The following is a 19,478-nucleotide window of genomic DNA, read 5'->3' on the forward strand; positions in this document are numbered from 1 at the left end:
ACAATTGATCATTTTATTTTAATTTTTTTGCTAAAAAAATTATTTATCACATTTTTTAAAATTCCTAAATTTCCTAGCCATTACATTTATTTTTGGAGTGTGGAAGTATTATCATTCAAATTTGAAATGCACTATAAAAAGAACTTTTGGAGTGTGGAAGAATCGGTTTGCAATTATATGAAAAATGCCTAAATTTAGATATAAAATATAAGTTCAAATTGTTTGTGTAACAATAAAAATACATAACTTTATTAGAAGAAATTCAATTACTATTGAGCAATTCATGCAATTTGAAGATGAAAGTATAGATGTCCATGAGTAAAATACCAATATTAGTGAGGCATCCTTGTCAAATCTACCCAAATCGTCAAGACAGATGCAGCGTGTTCGTGATATAATTAAATATCAATTGACTATTAATTTATTTTAGATTTTCATGATTGAATATTTAAGATATTTTACTTATTAGTTGTGATTTTAAGTTTAATATTTTTTACTTATTAGTTAATCAAAAAATATAAACATGCTTATTTAAGGTTTAATATTTAAGATAAAAAAATTTATACTTATTTTTATCATTAAACATCTCAACTGACTTTTGAATTAAATTATCCAAACAAGTTTCAATTTATCTAACTAACTTTTGAAAAAAAAAATATCCAAACATAAATTACATTACATTAACTGACTTTTCTTCTAACTTCATTTTGCTAATCTCAGTTAAATCTTAACTTCAATTGTAAATTTTTTAATCCAAACACACACTAAATTTTAAGAGCCAGAGTCGGGCGGATTAAAATGATGCTGTGAGTCGAAATTAACAGGGTAGCCCACCACTAGCCCGTTTAAGCTCTAATCATGCACAAACGCAAGGCAACGCCCCCGGGGCCGAGACTATAACCATCCGCGACACCGGGTGGCCGATTCGACGGGCACATCCCCAGCATGAACTCTGCCAATTATCATTGTCACCCACCGCTTCCCTCGGACTCCTCCGACTCCGACTCCGACCACGGGCAGTCTAGCTCGGTGCTCCTTCGCCACGCGGACCTCTCAGACTCCATTTTCAAATCTTATTTCGAGTTCATAGGCCAGTCATCCGCAACCGCTGCTGATCTTTCAAAGATCCAGTCTTTTCTCACATCCTCCTCCTCCGGCGCTCTATCATGCTTGATATGCCTCGAACGCATCAGACCCTCCGACCCTACTTGGTCCTGCACGTCACTCTGCTACGCCGTCTTCCATCTTGTCTGCATACAGAGCTGGGCGCGCCAGGCATCCGACCTCGCTGCCGTACGCGTGGCAACGCGCCTACCTATTACAGCTGACAAGGCTGCCGAGACTGCCACATGGAACTGCCCTAAATGCAGGGCTGAATACTCCAAAACCCAGATCCCTAAATCCTATGTGTGTTTCTGTGGAAAATTGGAGAATCCTCCGAGTGATGATCCCTGGATATTGCCACATTCATGTGGTGAGATTTGTATTAGGCCATTGAAGAACAATTGCGGGCATTATTGTTTGTTGCTGTGCCATCCAGGGCCATGCCCATCGTGCCCAAAGCTTATCAAATCTCGATGCTTTTGCGGTTCACTTGAAGACGTTCGCAGATGTGGATATAAGGGATTCTCCTGTAACAATCCTTGTTCGAAGCTCTTGGACTGTGGTGTTCACAGGTGTTCTGAGATCTGTCACGTTGGCCCCTGCCCACCTTGCCGAGCCCGTGGAGTTTTTAAGTGCCAATGCGGGGAGAAAAAGGAGGAGAGGGAGTGTTGTGATCGCATTTTCCAATGTGATACTCCATGCGAGAAGGTTCTTAGCTGCGGGAGGCATGTTTGTCAGAAAGGATGTCATTCGGGTGGGTGTGGCGAGTGCCCTTTTCAGGGTAAGAGAACGTGCCCGTGCGGGAAGAGTATTTATAAAGACATCCCTTGTGATGCCGCAGTACAATTGTGTGGGGGGACTTGCGATAAAATGCTCAGTTGCGGATTTCACAAGTGCCCTGAGAGATGCCACCGTGGGCAATGCATTGAGACCTGCAGAATTGTTGTAAGGAAATCCTGCCGCTGTGGGAGCCTGAAGAAAGAGGTAAGTGTCATGATTTTGACTGCATCTTGATAGCAGTCTTAAAGTCAAAGTAGGCTAAGTTCACTGAATGTAGAATAGGTACCTTGCTATCAAGAGTTGTCATGTGAAAGGAAGTGTCAGTGGATACGTGACTGTGGGCGGCATCCGTGCAAACGTCGCTGCTGTGATGGTGACTGCCCTCCGTGTTCAGAGGTGTGTGCATCTTCTTGTGTTATTCATTTCGACAAGAAACTTGTTATGACAATGTGAGTATGATTTTTGATTTCTTATTTTGAAAAATGTTAGATATGTGGCAAGAGGCTTCGATGTAAAAACCATAAATGTCCCTCTCCATGCCACAGGTATGTCCCCTTCTCATGTTTCAATGTCCTTCGGCAAGAATTTGCATTTTGTTTGAATTTCTTGAATCTGAAACCGCCTGCTTGTTCTGTTTGAAGATCGAAGTCACAGGCTCCTCAAACCCAGTGATATTATGACCCTTTTTTGATCATTCCTCCTGAACAAGGGTTTGCTTAGATTTTTAGACACACACACTCTCAAAATTTTTGAAGGCTTTCATATATTTCAAATATATAAAACTTTTGAAGGCTTTTACAAAGGTAAGTTTGTAGACTGCTGCTGGCTGTCCTGTATGTAAGGAGAAGACAAAGATGTGTGTTGTTGGAAATACAATAATACCCATAGTGAAATCTTAGCTTCAAAAGAGTTTATACACGCTACACACACAGACACAGAGACTACATGATAAGGTAAACTATTGTTCTTGAATCTTTTTGTAAAAATTGAGAAACATTATCATTTAGAACATAGGACAAAATTGATGCAGTTGAATTTTGAAGTTCAAGGAACCATATGATGATAGCTGAATTTGCTCTTGCAGGGGTCCCTGTGCTCCATGCCCAATAATGGTGACAATCTCGTGTGCATGTGGTGAGACGCATTTTGAGGTCTGGGTTTGGCTATCAGGATTCTGTGTATATCTAATCTAAGTAGGAGCAGGATCCTATCTCACATGACATGCAATTTAATTTCTTAGTTGTGTATGTTATCGTGAATGATGTATCTTAGTTGTAGGCTTGGAGATAAAATCCAATTGAGTTGTGCATTTTATATAGCTGATGTCAATTGTCAATCCTACTCATTGTTATTAGTTTCGATATGTACTATAGCTATGAAAGTCCTAAAAATTTATGTTCATATGATTTCAGGGTCATCATTTTCAATACCTACATTTTCAAAGCACGTGTCATTTCAAAATTTCTTATATTTTTTGGGATCAAGATAATTTTTGATAAGATTCAAGCCAATGCTGGTATTTATTTATCTTTTATTATGGAAAAGTTGTTATTTTTCCTTTTTAATCTTGCTGATTGTTTATGTCAATAAAGTTGCAAATGCATTCATAAAATATATTTTCTCTTGTTGCTTCCTATTGTGTTTGTACATTCTATTTGTAATTTTTATTCGACATCTTTTTCTATAATCTGGATCTTCAATCTTTAGATGACGATTACATTAATTTCTGCTAGTACTTGGTAACAACTGTGCTGAGTGGTGGATTTTGCCCCAGGTTCCTTGTGGTACTGAAATTAATCAAAAGCCTCCTAAATGCCCAAAACGTTGTCCTATTACTCCTTTATGCAGGCATGCACCAAATTCTAAGGTACAATTGATTAATGATTTTGTTTGTTGTAGGTATTTACATTTCTAGGTGGAGATTTCTTGAAACATTGTGTGCTTTTCATCAACACTCCCCAAAGTGTGTGCATGTGGCAGTGATGGAGGAATGAAAACTAGGGGGGAAAATGAAAATGCTAGAATCTGTCTCCTTCTTAATAAACGTTGACATCATCATGCCTTTGGCTGATTAACTGGCCTCTTCTTACTCTGATAGTCTCTGTTTGTCGAACCATTATGAAATTTAAGATTTAAGATGAGCTAATTCTAGTGTTTACCTTTTAGGGTTGGGATTCAAGTTCAACCCTTCGAATACTTGCTACCTGATTATGTTCTTAATGTGTAATTAAATACAACTGTATAAAATACCGCAAGCATATTGGAAAGCATTGGATAAAGGGTAATAACAATTGACTATAATAAAGGATAAAGAAGTGGGTACTATAACTAATGTGAAAGTGACTGTCAATTTTTTTTTAAAAAGATATATTGACGAAGCTTATTTTATCAATCACAAATCGTTATTCTGTGAAGTGTGAATTTGAATGTTGCTGGTGAATGATAAATATTGTAACAATAAAATAGAAGCTTATTCGGTGATGCTTGAATTGATGATTTTACTGATATATCTTAACATCAAACTGGTGCTTCAAATGGATTTTAAGTTTTTTTTTTTTTTGGTGCATTAAGTTTTCTTGTTTTTATTTCTTTGTTTTATACTTTATAGTATGATCTAAATAAGATAAATGATTTCCCTATTACTTGAGTTATTGGCCGGGCTTAATTGGTTTTTCTTGTAAAATGCATGACCTGATGGTTGTTAGTTATTAGGTGGTTTTTTAGGGCTGTATTTATGTGAAATAAACCTTGTGTATATAAGCGCTTGAGGTATGCATCGACAAGAAATTTTTATCATGGATAGGATTTTGTTTATTTTTTATTATTTACCTATGTATGTTGATTTTATCATTATACCTGTATGTTCCTTAAAGTGGAAAGATATTACATGTTTATTAATGGATGTTGCATCTTTCTCCCCCTTATCATTAATGATTTTATAATTCTTGTCTAGCCTCACAAATGTCATTATGGAGCCTGTCCTCCTTGTCCGCTTCCTTGTGAAGAGGAGTACTCTTGTGGCCACAAATGCCAATTAAGGTTTGGGATTTTTCTATCTTCACAAATTTAAGATATCACTCGGGGATTGCTTCACTTATTTCCTTTTTTTGAGAAAGGAATCGAATTTCAAAAGTCAAGCATGGACTTTAAATAGTTGAGTTTTGAACTTCCAAGATTTTAAACTTGAGTAGAAAATACAAGTTGGTACTTGTTTTCTGCTCAAACATATCATAGTAGTTCTGTGAGTTTTGTTATAAAAAAATTTGTATCATATGATTGAATAGCTGGGGGCTTATCTAAATTATAGTCGGCATCTTTTCTTTCCCTAACTCTTTTATTTCCTCTCCACACTAAGGTGTCATGGTCCAAAACCTCCTCCTAATCCAGAGTTTACACTGAAGCCAAAGAAAAAGAAGATAATGCAGCGCACTGAAGGTGTTTCTGGCACTCCCTGCCCTCCTTGTCCTGAACTTGTATGGAGATCTTGTGTAGGGCAACACATTGGAGCAGAGAGAATGGTTTGTTTTACTTCTTCTCTTAAGCTGTATGTTAACATCTTGACTAGGAAGATTCTTCTGAATGATTTTGTTCAAATTCAATTTGCATTCATTTTCTCTTGCGCCTTTAATGAAATTTTCTCCCCCCTCCTATTAGATGGTCTGCTCTGATAGGTTGCAGTTTCACTGTGAAAATTTGTGCGGAAACCCTCTATCATGCGGCAATCATTTTTGTACTAAAACCTGTCATACCTTAGAGAGACTGTCTTCCTTGAACCGGCTACAGAGAAGTGAGCCTTGTGAAGATTGTTGTCTTCCATGCCAAAAGGTGGTGAACATTCTGTTTCATTATATATTAGTCTCCATTGTGCTGTTTTCTTTCTCATTTATTGGTTTTTTTGCTGCGAAACTATCATCACATTGGTTGAGTTAAGCTAATGAAGCTTATCATTTATCTTCATTTCTGAAGTTCAGAAATGATCTCTTTACTTTCTAAATTCAACTATAATTTTCGTTTTTGCATTAAACTTCATTGATCAGGTAAGAGAGCCTAAGTGTCCACATCACTGCTCTCAGCCTTGCCATCCTGGAGAATGCCCTCCATGCAAAGTGCTCATTAAACGGTCTTGTCATTGTGGCTCAATGGTCCATGTTTTTGAGTGCATTTACTACAACAGCTTGTCTGCCAAGGACCAAGAGACTGTTCGATCATGCCAAGGACCTTGTCACAGGTAATTTGGAGCCTGGAGCGAGTATTATTCTTGATCTAATTTATCATTCGGAAACAGTTTTAACTGAAAAAGTAGCAGATAGATGCTTAACCAGATGATTGAGAGCTTATTGGTCAACTTGGTTTTGCAGAAAGTTGCCATATTGTACACATCTGTGCCCTGAGACGTGTCATCCTGGTCAATGCCCATATCCTAATAAATGTTGTAAAAAGGTAATGTGAGATAATATAGTTATCACTTCATGGTTCGGTATTTAAGATACATAACTCACTACAATGAGACAGGTATAAGTTTATGCACTATCCGATTCCAGCTACTGCAAAGTAGATGCACCTATTATTGAATGCATTGATCTTCAGAACTGAACTCTTTCTTTGCCAGGTCACTGTTCGTTGCAAATGCCAAACTCTGAAGAAAGAGTGGCTATGTCAAGATGTTCAAGCAGCCTATCATCGTGATGGATGCCATCCCAGAGATATACCAAAAAATCACTTTGGAATTGGACTTATTCCTTGCAGTTGTGATTGTAAGAGTAAAGTGCAAGTTGTTGAGTCAGAACTACAATTACGTAAATCCCGAGTTATGGAGGTGACTTTCCACATCGAAATCCATCTGCTATCCTAGGGTTTTTGACTCTCTAGTTGTGTTGTACTTGTGGAAATTTAGCTTTCCAAAGAATGTATTCTTGTCGTCATTGCCGGTGAAGTTGGTTACAAATTTATTATGTTGAGTATACTGAAATAAGCTGCGATTGGCAAAATGTACATGCAGAGACGACTGCATATGAAGATTGATAATTCTTTGACTATTCTGCAAAATCAGTACCAAAATGTGTGAGAAGTTCTAATACACTTTTGTATGATTAATGAAGGAAAAAGCACCCGAGACTGGAAAGTCAGTACCCAAGCGACGGAAAAGGCGGGAGCGCATACAGGAGTCCAGCCAATCAACAAAACTGCAGGTATGCCAATTCTCTAAAAGAAACAGTAACTTTCAATTTTTTTCGTTCCCAACTAAGATGAAGGCAATCATTGAACAGAAAATTGCATCTGCTACGAAGCGGTTTCTTCTATTTGTCCTTCTCTTTGTGGCCCTTCTTGCTGCTTTATACTATGGTTACAAGGGTCTTTTATGGCTCAATGATTGGATGAATGAAGTTGATGAGCGAAGACAAAGAAGATATTCTCGAATCTCATGAAATATGATAGTTAATTTTATCCACCCATGAGGAGAGTGCCCCAACATGCATCTAGTGCATGCCTTGGGTTCTTTTTTCATACCCAGTGGAAATAATGACCCCACAGATTCTTTGCGTCCCGTTTGTTTTTTTTTGCTTTTGAAAGAAGAAACTTTATCTATCTATTATACCAAGTTGATGGTGTTTAAACATGATAGTTTTGAAGTGTCACTGCTCATCATCATGAACTTAAAGGTGGAAATGCCTTTCCAGTTTTAGCCTTATATGTAGTTTTATTTCCTTCAGCCAGGACATTTTTTAGTTTTTCTTTTTTTTTTTTTGGGATAAATTTAATGTTCTTCAGTGAGAAGTTTTAAAAGTTTTCATCAACATGAAGGGATGGCATCAAGAATACATAGGGGTTGGTTGTTGGCTCAGGAGACATCAAATAAACTGTCTTTTTGACATCTTAGTTTGACTAGAATGGATGATGATGAGTCTTCTTGTTCCATTCTGAGTATACGAACTCCTAACCTATTTGGTTAGTTTAACTGCGTTAATGTTCCGTCTTTTAAAAAAATACAATTAATTAAATGCAATAAATACTTAATATTCATGTCAAGGGAGAAGGGCAGAATTGAAATGAAATACTAATTGTTTCATCAGCTTTGTAAAAAGACGGACTCAAGAAGTTTCTAAAAGCTTATGAATGGTAATGGTGTGTATTATGCCGGAGTTTCTTTTCATTACTTGTTTTTTTCCTAAATAAATGATGTAAATGCCGAAAGATAGTTGGATCTGGTGCACTACGGCATTCATGATATATCTAATATTAAATAAAATTGCGTTATCATATTTAATAACTTTATTAATCAAATGTTGTGAAGAAAGTGGGACTTCATGCCTTTTGATTTGTCGAACGCACAGTTGTGCTCTGCTCTGAGAGTCAACCCAGCATACTCTGAACCCTGAGGAGTATGATGTTATGAAAACTGAATCGGCTATTAAATTGTATGAGATATTAATTTATGGTTTAATAGTCAAATCATAGTTTAAATAGAAGTCCAATCAATTACAAATAAATTAATATATTTTACATATTATATATTTAAAGTAAAAAGAAATAATTATATATAATAAGAAAAGTGAATATATAAATTTTAAAAAAGATAATTTATAATTTATGACATCATTTTCATCTTAAATATATATAATTATTTCATAATTTATAATTTATAACTTTAAAATAAATGCACACACACACACACATATATATATATATAATTCATACATATTCTTTGTATTTTTTCATTTCATCATGTTTATTGGGTATAAATATGTATAAATTATATTTTAAAAATTTGAATTAAAAATAAAAAAATAAAAAAGTAACATTGCCGGTTGAACCTGTTTTTTGTTGGTTTTGGCCGATTCGCAACTGGTTCATCCGGTTTATAAGCATTTCGCAAAAAAGTGATTTTTAGTTGTAATTAAATCGGATTTATGACCGGTTTTTTGTTCAACCAATCAGACTGGCTAGCTTGGTTTGGTTGTGATAACAGTGGAGGAGCATTTAGCCTAGGTTACCAAAACCCCGATCCAATTTTATCCACAAAGAAGGGAATCGCCTGCTGCACGACTCCACGTGGAAGTGTTTCCAAATTCACTGTGTATCTGATTCGCAGTAAATGTGAGCCTCATAATTGCATATAGCTTAAGGAATACGTTGTAGTATTTGTGAATTATAACTAACGTGACCTTTTTAAGCATGTTTGGATGTTACATACTATGGGATGGTGCAGAGGGGCGGGCCAAGCTAGAAATGATTTTCCCTCACGAGGAAAATAATAAACATGCTGTTTGAAACTTGGGGTGCTACCCAACTATTAATTAATATTATTACCTAATTTCTTTAATAACTACTGTACATATATGACTATGAGTAGTCTTTTTATTCAATCCAAAAATTTTGACTTGGATCCGTTTGAATTATTGCATAGTGCAGTACGAGAGGAAAAGAAAAGCTGAGAGGTAGCCATGTTCCATAGTTACGGTCCCATGGGTGGGGAATAAAAGGACTGATTTTGGACAATTCCACACCAAATTAATTGATCTTAGCTGAACATAATTAGTCAGGAACCACTACTAGGGAAAGATCAATCACTTCAACTAATCTATTTACGCGGTAAAGTTGGAATGAACACTCAATGACTCTGAATGAGAATAGGAATGATTTTATTAAATGTTTGATATGACTGAAAGAAGATAGGACCATGACTGCATTACTATATTTGGTAGAATAGAAGAGGAAAAAATACATCTAAAAAACTGAAAAAAATTATTCACAAATAACAATCAATAATAAATCACCATTTAAAAAAACAAGTATATATTCTCATTTCAACAATCAATTTCATATTGGTTATTGTCTATAGATAACTGTCTTTATAGGTCCTAAATGTGATTTTTTCATAAATATGAACGGAATTAAAGGGGCAAATGAGCCTTATTGTTCTCCTGCATTGAACAGTATCATTTCATGAAAAATTTGATGAAATGATTAAAGTCAAATTTGATGGAAAAGGAACGGGAGAAAGATTTCAATTCCTTCGTACCAAAAACATGGTAATTCTCCATTTTATCACCTTATTATTCCATTCCATTCCATTGAATTCCCTCACACCAAACCCTGCGTCCCACGTATCACTTAAAAAACAATTGACACTGTAAACAAAGCAATGTAATGAATACTTTAACTGCTAATAATTATAAATAAACAGTTGTACAAGAGACTAACAAGATTCATTACATTGCGGCAGATTGCAAGCCTATAAACAACATTAACATAAGAATCAAACTTCTATAGATGTAGATACATAAATGGCGAACGGTTTTGACTACAAGAAGCAGAATCTGAAACCTCTAGATTTCCCAGAAACAAATTGATGCTATATAGAAGGTCTATTTCTTCCACCGACCGATGTTGCTTCCAGCAATAAAACTAAAAATTGTACAAAAAGCAGTAGAGTTTGATTCCAAAAAATGTTAATCCTACAATGTCCAACAGGAAGCGGGAATTCCTTGCTTTTGAAACCACTCAGGCATTTGGTACTTCTCGTAGAGCACAGGTCTTACATCCTTCTGCTCAGAGAGGTGCTTGAGAAGAGGAAGAATGACATCTAGAAGCTGATAATAAGCCATAAAAACAACAGAGACGAATAAATAATATAAAATCAGAGGGCTATTTTTAAATGTTCAACGGTCCAGATCCATGTACCTGTGTGTCATGTGGTTGCCCAGCAGAAAACGGGGCGCATGGAATTCCATTTAGTGGTTGCAATAAAAAGCTGAAGGGATTGTTGTCAACAATAACTATTCGGCACAGATCCTTTGATATTCCAGAAAGATCTTTCACATGTTCCCTATATTGCCTGTCAAGAGAGATTAATGTACCAGTTGATGTGAGAACTTGAATGAATAGAGAAACTTAGTTAATCAGTGAGAATTCTCGCCGACAGTTTTTTCCCCGTCGTGGCACAAATTTCTTCCAATTATTTATGAAGTAGACTGCAGTTAAAATTTGACAAACACCAGCGGTAAAAATGCATCGGCATCAAGAAAGTCTAAGTTCTAAGAACAATAATTTCCAACAAAAAAAAAATCCAGTTTGTGTATGATTTGTTGAGTAGTCATTTATGTTATACAAAAGATATTACTACCTCCAGACCTATTGATAAGAAACAATCAATAGTTAAACAAATAGGCCCTGCGCTAGCATAAAGTTGTAATTGCGTATATTGCCCGTCAAACGCTCACATGTTCCCCATATTGCCAGTTTGTGTATGATTTGTTGAGTGGCCATTTATGTTATTCCAAAGATACAACAACAACAACAACAACAACAAGTCTTTATCCCACTAGGTGGGGTCGGCTACATGGATTGCAAGACGTCATTGTGCTCTATCATTTATTAAGCTTTTAGAAATATTATTAATTAAGAGATCACGTTCAACAACTTCCAAGAGTGTTCTCTTAGGCCTTCCTCTACCTCTCTTAATCGGACTCAAAGTTATATGTTCCACTCTTCTCACTGGTGCCTCCCTTGGTCTTCTTTGTACATGCCCAAACCATCTCAACCGATTTTCTACCATTTTTTCCTCAATAGCTGCCACCCTCACTTTTTCACGTATGTGCTCATTTCGAATTTTATCTTTACGTGTATGTCCGCACATCCATCGTAACATTCTCATCTCTGCTACTCCAACTTTATGCTCTTACTGTCCCGTTAGAGCCCAGCATTAACTACTATATAACATTGCCGGTCTGATAGCAGTACGATAAAACTTTCCTTTAAGTTTATTAGGCACCTTACGGTCACAAATAACTCCTTTAGCTTTTCTCCAATTAAACCACCCAGCTTGAATTCTATGTGAAATATCTCCACTGATTTCGCCATCATTTTGGATAATGGCTCCCAAATATCTAAACTTTTCCACTTGAGGTATAATTTGATCTCCCAATTTCACTTCCAAATTATTTTCGAATAGTCCTTTATCAAATTTACAATATAAATATTCCGTCTTACTTCTACTCAGACGAAAACCTTTCAACTCCAATGTCCTCCTCCATAACTCAAGTTTGCAATTAACCTCTTCTCTTGTCTCTGCTATAAGAACTATATCATCCGCGAAGAGCATACATTTCGGGATTTCCTCTTGAATATGTTCCGTCAAAACATTTAAAATCAAGTTGAACAAATAAGGACTCAGAGATGATCCCTGATGTAGCCCAATCTTTATAGGAAAATCCTTTGTTTGACCACTAGGCGTTCTTATACTAGTTTTTACCCCCTCATACATATCTTGTATGGCTTTAATATAAGCAATCCGTACTCCCTTTTTTTCCAACGCTTTCCAAAGCACTTCTCTTGGTATACGGTCATAAGCTTTTTCCAAATCAATAAAAACCATGTGTAGATCTTTATCTTTACAACGATACTTTTCCATTAATCCCCTTAGTAGATAAATCGCCTCTGTAGTTGATCTACCTGGCATAAAACCAAATTGATTCTCAGAAATACTTGTCTCCAATGTCAACCTGTGCTCAATTACTTTCTCCCACAATTTCATTGTGTGGCTCATGAGTTTAATCCCTCTATAGTTAGTACAATTCTGAATATCTCCTTTATTTTTATAAATAGGAATTAATGTACTTTTCCTCCACTCATCAGGCATTTTCTTGGACCGTAAAATCACATTAAATAACTTAGTTAACCATCTCACCCCTTCTTCACCTAAACATTTCCACGCTTCGATAGATATACAATCAGGTCCGTTCGCTCTACCATTTGCCATTTTCTTAAGAGCTTCCTTTACCTCCTTATCACGTATTTTTCGATAGAATGACAAATTTTGTTCTCCTTCACCAGTTACTAAATCCTCCAAGTTACTAGATGAATCCTCTCCATCATTGAAAAGTTTAGAAAAATAAGTCTCCCATCTATTTTTAATTTCATCATCTGTAACTAAAATTCTTCCCTCTTCATCCTTAATACACCTTACCTGTTCTAGATCTCTTGATTTTCTTTCCCTGCTCTTGGCAATCTTATAAATATTTTGCTCTCCTTCCTTCGTCTCAAGGTTCTTATAAAATTCTTCAAAAGCTTTAGAACGAGCTTCACCCACAGCTCTCTTAGTTTCCTTCTTAGCCATACGGTACCTCTCCCAATTTTCCTCATTGTTACACAAATGTATGGCTTTAAAACAGTTCTTCTTATACTTGATTTTGTCCTGTACACTATTATTCCACCACCAAGACTCCTTATCTCTCGGACCAGGACCTTTCGATTCTCCCAAAACTACTTTTGCAACCTCCCGTATCTTTTTAGCCATATCCTCCCATATGATGTTAGCACTTCCCTGAGAATCCCAAATTCCTTTATCCAAAAGATTTCGCTTGAAAATATCTTGCTTCTCACCTTTTAATTGCCACCACCTAATCCTTGGTGTTACTACTTGTCGACGTTTTTGGATTTTACTCATAATACACACATCAAGGACTAGGACCCTATGTTGTGTCGTTACAGCATCTCCAGGGATCACCTTACAATTTTTACAAAGTTTTCTATCTGTGTTCCTAACCAAAAGAAAATCAATCTGCGACCTTGAGGCTCCACTTTTGTAGGTGATGAGATGCTCATCTCTCTTCTTGAAACAAGTGTTGGCAATCTTAAAATCATACGCCAATGAGAAATCAAGAAGAGTTTGCCCTTCATTGTTTAGCTCTCCAAAACCAAAACCACCATGCACCCTCGCATACTGACCAGCTTCCCTCCCGACATGCCCATTAAAGTCTCCTCCAATAAAAATCTTTTCACTCTGTGGTATGTGTCGAATCAACCCCTCCAGATCCTCCCAAAATAATTCCTTAAGACTGGCTTCTGTCCCGACTTGCGGCGCATAAGCGCTAACAATATTAACAGTCTCACGTCCAATTATCATTTTTAAAGAAATAATTCTGTCTCCAATTCTGCTAACTTCTACAATGTTCTTCTTCCACTCCTTATCTATAATGATGCCTACTCCATTGCGTGCACTTACTTTTCTTGTATACCAAAGTTTGAAACCTTGAATATCCTTAGCTTCTTCTCCACGCCATTTTGTTTCTTGCAAGCAAAGGATATTGATTTTCCTTTGAATCATAACCCCTACAACCTCTACAGATTTACAATTTAATGTCCCAACATTCCAAGTACCAAATCTAATTTTGCTCTTATGGACTAACTTCTTTAGCCGCGTGCGTCCAGAATGACGCGGTAGCCCTTGCTCATTTAACACTACATCCGGGCGCCGATGCAGCGGCTCTAACTCACTTATCACTGTACTCGAGCCATGCAGCGCGTTACTTACGGGCAACGACCTAGCATTAACATTATAACGTCTATTGTCCATGTTCATGATAGATTCAACAAATTTTTACATTGGCTGTTGATGGCCTAACACAACCCTCCTCCTTTACCCGGGCTTGGGACCGGCTATAAACATAGGCGGAGTTATGTTATTCCAAAGATATTCTTATTAAATTGTAATTGCCACCGGAGCTATAAAGATTTTACATTTAATTGCTTAGATACTTGGTCTTGGATTTATTCAGTAATTTTCATGTTTCTAGATCATGGAGTTTATTTGTTAGGACGGAGTCTCAATCCTCATAGGATTATGATCTCAATCCTCATAGGATTATGATTTTACTCTCACTGAACATTCAGGCTTCTTGTTGTTGAACATTCAATTCACAAAATTTTCACCATTGACTCACCCTAGAAATCCAATTTCTAATCTACAACATCCGTTGTGAACAAGTCCAACATCCCTTGCTGTCCAAGTCCAACATCAACCATGTCTTATAAAGTGAAGTGACATGATGTAAACAAGACAAAGTTGGATATAAGCGGGTATTCTATCAGTGATGTTAATGTTAAATCATCTCCGATTCAAGTTTTATGGAAGCCATGAAGACATAGGTCAGTACTAAGGAATCGTAACTATATTAAGCATAAAAAACAGTAATGAGTAACAGTAATCATTCAATATAGTCAAAATGTTACCAAAAACAAAAATACAAGAAAAAAAAAAGGTTAATTTAAATTGAAAAATTGAAAGCATATCTCAAATCAAAAAGTATATTTCTAAATCACGAATTGTAGAATGTGTTTGAATCATAAAATTGAATAACAAGTAAAAAAATTAGTTTGAAAATAAAATATATGGATATTCTTATCTCAAGCATATATTATAGCATAAAATACTCAACTAGTAAATTTAACCCAAGAATAAAGAAAAGTACTAAACTATAAGTCATAGATAAACTCGTAGGTCACAAATTTGCACGTATATAATTTTTCAAAATAATTCCAAATGTATTCTTAGCTGTCTTTGTAAGAGGCATGGAAAATACTCGATGACAGCATAACATTGTCATAGCAATCATTTTTTTCGCACATTTTTGTTTTGTAGAACTGTGCAACTTTGCCACAGTGGTTCGAATCACACATTCATAAGCAATTTGAGACTACTTTTGATCAGCCATCAATTCATATAGTTAAACTTCTAATTCCTTATGATCCATGACCCTATGATAACTAATCAGGTAGACGTCGAATTCTGAATGAAAAGCAAGGTAGAAGCATTTACGTGTTAGTTGTTGAGGGTCTATAAAGTCGTAGACTAAACCAGTTTTCCATGTCTAATCTGTCAACAAGGGGTCTGGCATAACCTGTGAGAATAAATAGACAAATATTATTTCGCAAAATGGTAAAAACTCCCAGGAAAAAAAAGAAGCAGCACATGAGCAGCTCAGAACTGTGATGCAAACCTTCAAGACCAGCAGTGAATAGCACCAAGTCAGCAAATACACTAAGTTGCCTTAAGAATTCCTTCAAACCAGGACGTTCAAAAACTGTAACATAATTGACATTCGGTTTTCCATCTCCTTCCTTGAAAGTTCAACATGGTCAAGTAAATACATAATATTCAGCTCTAAACAAGCCAATGCAAGATATCAAGTAATACACCTTATCTGAAGATATACATTCCAGTTCAAACCAATTCAAACCAGCTTCTATTGCTTGAGAATGAAGTGTGGCTGGTAAACTTGACGTCTCATATGCACAAACCAATGTTTCATCCAAATCAAGCACTACCTACAAATGCACATGAAATCGGAATCAACATTAATAGCAGGAGTCTTGTGTTAACATAGGAAAATAAGATTTGGGGTTCAAGTAGGCAGGAGGGAGAAGTAAAAAGGAAAAAAAATGAAAATAATGACACTTAATAAAATCTTACAACAGTCATCATAACTGAAAAGAAAAAATGACTCATCTTACTTGGCTTTTACCAGTCATGAAATAGTTGTAAGCAGCATGTTTTGCAATTATATTCACAATGTTACTTAAATATTATTCACACAGGTATATTGGAAGTTAGTTCTCTTCAGCAGAGTGGTATAATATTATTTTGTTACTCAAACAAATCAAATAGTATTTGTCACTCATCTTTCATATCGTTCCATAGCCCCTTAAAAGAGTTGCATTTTGCCACTTCGAAAAATTCCACAAATCAACAGGACCATGCCAATTAGCTGCTCAAGTGAAACTAGCTTGACATCCAGAAATATGGACAAAAAAAGGAATCACCACAGAATCAGAAAGCAGAAACAATAAATAGAGCAACAGCAAGCCAACGAAATGGTGGGCTGCTAGAAATATTTGCGCTTTGAGTTTGTGGGCATTAGAAACATGATCTTCATAAATGAATGCGAAGCATATTGAAGTTATAAATGGAGTAAACTAAAAAGAACAAGGACATGCCACCAGGGCACCTTCAATTACATTCTACTGATCTGTTTTTGCTAGCAAATTCACCCATGTAATATGGTTACCGATCTTCATCATCTACTGAAAGTAATTTTACCTCCTCCCTCTGCAGTTGTAACATCACAAAACAAAAGGCTTTTCAAATTCCCCTGTTTCAGCTGCCAACTTGTTGCCAAAGTGCTCGCTTTGGTAGAGTCAAATAACATCGTAACTATCATATACGCGTCAACATCCTCCTAAATAGTTCATTCGAGTCTATGACAACTATCTTAGAGAAATTTCATCAAGCATATCCAATGTCTAGTCAATCGTCTTTCCATCATCCAAATAACTTGAATTCTACTAGAATTTGTGGTGATCATGGATAGTAAATACAAACATAAGCATCCCACGCAACGCCCAATTCAAAACCTTCTGTCTATTCCCAAAACCGAGGAGCGAAAACAATTTCAAAAGAATCGCAAATATTTCCTACCGTGAGTTTTTGGACAGACTGATCGTTGACGCCGGAATACTCCGCAGCGGTGATATCAACAGCGGAGGATGTCGGCAAATCAGATTCCTGCAACTCAACGGTGGGCAGAGGTTTAAAGGAAGGAGCAGAGGAAGAGAAGGAGAGTAAAGGGTAGTGGCCGAGAGCTGTAATAATTTGGAAGAAGATATGGAAGAAGGCGGCTAACCAGCTCAACAGTGCCCTCCAGACTTGATGAGTCCTCGGCGAGTATACCTCCGCCTGAGTCAACTCGCCCATATGGATCGATTCTTCCTCACCACACAACAACTACGATGGCTTATAGTGCTGATATTACTTATGAGCGTCTCTGTATATACGTTTGACTCTCCAGGGCGCGATGGTGGCGATACGACAAGATCTAGAAAGGAGGAGAGATATCGGAATGCGCAGAGGTGGCGCGTGTATTGGATAGACTGAGGGAATGAATTGGTGACCACAGGATCTGGTAACTAGTTCCGGCAAGAGGCGACAATCGAGCCATCGAGGAGAGGAAACAGGACGCGCAAAGGGGAGCATGGGGAGAGGGGTGGTGATGATAAAGCACAGCTATTTAATAGGTTTAAAATTAAATTGAGGTTGCTAGGCTCTTCAAAATAAATGTTTTTTCAAATTTTGTGAAGGCTCCATCTTTTATTAATTGCAACCCTATATATAATTACTTTCTTTCAACTATTATTAGCAACATTAAAAATATCATTATATAAGATTGAGAGATTATGTTTGATCATATTTATAGATAAGCTAATAGATGTGTTGATTTTTTGGCGTATAAGGCACCCAAAAAATATTTTAATATTATATTATTTAACAGATCACCTAATGAATATAAGAGCTTTATGGTCTTTGACTTAATCTAATTTTAATTTTTTTCTACAATTTTAACCATATCCTTGTATTTCAAAAAAAAAATTAAATAAAAGAAACTCTGCTATAGAAGAGAGAATCAATCAAGGTGATGAGATAGTATTTAGATCTTTGTTTTAATTGAAAAAATTCTTGTAAAGACTTCTCCACATCACTTATGTTTAGTGGAATAAAAATGTGTCATATTATTTCCCATTTTATTTATGGAATACATTTTAAAAATTTTATTTAATTCTATTTATAAATTACATTATAATTTTTAAAATAATATTTAAAATATATTTTAAAAATTATCTTTTATAAGAGAAAAAAGATAACATGAATTTTTTTATATTGAAGCATATTTAAAATTTTAAACATTTTTATTCCTTTTTTTTTTTTACATTAATATTAGTGAAACCGGTAAGAGTAACTTGTAAAAAGAACCAGAAAGTATCATATAACTTTAATGCTATGTTTGGCAAGAGAGAAAACTAAAAGGTGAGGGAAGGAGAAAAGTGGAGGAAAATAGCATTTTCTTCTGTTTGTTTGTTTGGCTATGAAGAGAAAAGTGAAAAAAAAATATGTATAAATTATATGTTTTTATCTCTAACTTTTTTTTTTCAAACATGGAGAAATTTTAAAAAGAACATTTCATTTCCAAATTTATCTATCATTTTTAATTAACAAAAGTTTATAATCAAAATCACCACAAATATAAAATTAAAAATTGGTGAGTAAATTTGAAAATGAAATTTTTATGGTGATTTTGATCATAGATGATTTTGATCATGGATAGTATTTGTCTAATACTAATTCTAAATTTTTTATTAAATTTTTTATATTTGGTTGTAGTTTCAAAATTTTAATATTATTATATATTTATTAATTTAACAAATAAAACTATAAATTAGATAAAATAGTTTTTAGTCAGTATTGGACAAAGTAATTTATCGTTATGTTTTTATTCAATCAATAATATATGATAAAAATTATTATATATAATATGTTAAAATATTAGATTTTATTATACAAAAAATATTTTTAAAATAATAAGGTTATTATTATTCATATAAAATTATAATCTTTTTTTTTCCTGTTTTCACAATGGGGAAAGCTACATCCCTATACTTTCTTCTTCTTTTTTTCCTATTTTCCCTTATGAATCAAGCACAACAAAAATATAAATTGATGATATTATTAATGATGATAAAAATAAAATAAAATATTAAAGAGACCCATTTTAAAAATAAAATAATTAAAAATAATGATACTAAAATTCTATTTTATCAACTACACATCATAACATGTTTTTATTAATAAAACATAAATAATGTAGTGTACTCTCGTTCATATAAGAATTTCTCATTCAAAAGAGATGGTCCTCCTCCATTGTCACTAACACCAATTCGCGGATAGATTGATTCAATTCATAATTATTTCTTAATACATTTTT

The 19,478-nt window shown here is 35.2% G+C and overlaps 2 protein-coding genes across 2 annotated transcripts; one reads left to right on the forward strand and one right to left on the reverse strand.

The window, feature by feature from the left end:
• The first annotated feature begins 813 nt into the window (after positions 1 to 813).
• On the forward strand, positions 814 to 7,756 carry LOC129294590 (NF-X1-type zinc finger protein NFXL2-like). The gene is made up of 13 exons (XM_054933006.1): positions 814 to 2,088; positions 2,167 to 2,280; positions 2,374 to 2,429; positions 2,969 to 3,035; positions 3,659 to 3,751; positions 4,838 to 4,923; positions 5,240 to 5,402; positions 5,539 to 5,709; positions 5,922 to 6,112; positions 6,243 to 6,324; positions 6,494 to 6,700; positions 6,984 to 7,073; positions 7,152 to 7,756. The coding sequence occupies exons 1-13, from the start codon at positions 946 to 948 to the stop codon at positions 7,308 to 7,310; spliced, it is 2,622 nt and encodes an 873-aa protein (XP_054788981.1). The 5' UTR covers positions 814 to 945; the 3' UTR covers positions 7,311 to 7,756.
• A 2,277-nt stretch (positions 7,757 to 10,033) lies between these two features.
• Positions 10,034 to 17,705, reverse strand: LOC129294437 (uncharacterized). Its single transcript, XM_054932817.1, has 6 exons — positions 17,141 to 17,705; positions 15,862 to 15,990; positions 15,663 to 15,783; positions 15,482 to 15,563; positions 10,567 to 10,720; positions 10,034 to 10,475 (listed from the first exon to the last, which is right to left on the reverse strand). Exons 1-6 carry the CDS (start codon positions 17,414 to 17,416, stop codon positions 10,341 to 10,343), a joined length of 897 nt encoding a protein of 298 aa, XP_054788792.1. The 5' UTR covers positions 17,417 to 17,705; the 3' UTR covers positions 10,034 to 10,340.
• Between the last annotated feature and the right edge of the window lie 1,773 nt (positions 17,706 to 19,478).

Source organism: Prosopis cineraria, unplaced genomic scaffold (genome assembly GCF_029017545.1).
Source record: "Prosopis cineraria cultivar Desert tree isolate PC_DT_omini unplaced genomic scaffold, ASM2901754v1 PC15, whole genome shotgun sequence".
Classification (NCBI taxonomy): domain Eukaryota; kingdom Viridiplantae; phylum Streptophyta; class Magnoliopsida; order Fabales; family Fabaceae; genus Prosopis; species Prosopis cineraria.

What these genes read in the sequence shown, in the direction of transcription:
- LOC129294590 (XM_054933006.1), top strand. Translation starts at nt 946, where the DNA reads ATGAACTCTGCCAATTATCATTGTCACCCACCGCTTCCCTCGGACTCC. An exon ending in GTGGGAGCCTGAAGAAAGAG is followed by an intron (nt 2,089 to 2,166) that starts GTAAGTGTCATG and finishes AATGTAGAATAG; the next exon opens with GTACCTTGCTATCAAGAGTT. An exon ending in GGCATGCACCAAATTCTAAG is followed by an intron (nt 3,752 to 4,837) that starts GTACAATTGATT and finishes ATTCTTGTCTAG; the next exon opens with CCTCACAAATGTCATTATGG.
- LOC129294437 (XM_054932817.1), bottom strand. Translation starts at nt 17,416, where the DNA reads ATGGGCGAGTTGACTCAGGCGGAGGTATACTCGCCGAGGACTCATCAA. An exon ending in AGTCTGTCCAAAAACTCACG is followed by an intron (nt 15,991 to 17,140) that starts GTAGGAAATATT and finishes GTGCATTTGTAG; the next exon opens with GTAGTGCTTGATTTGGATGA. An exon ending in AGACCCTCAACAACTAACAC is followed by an intron (nt 10,721 to 15,481) that starts GTAAATGCTTCT and finishes CTCTCTTGACAG; the next exon opens with GCAATATAGGGAACATGTGA.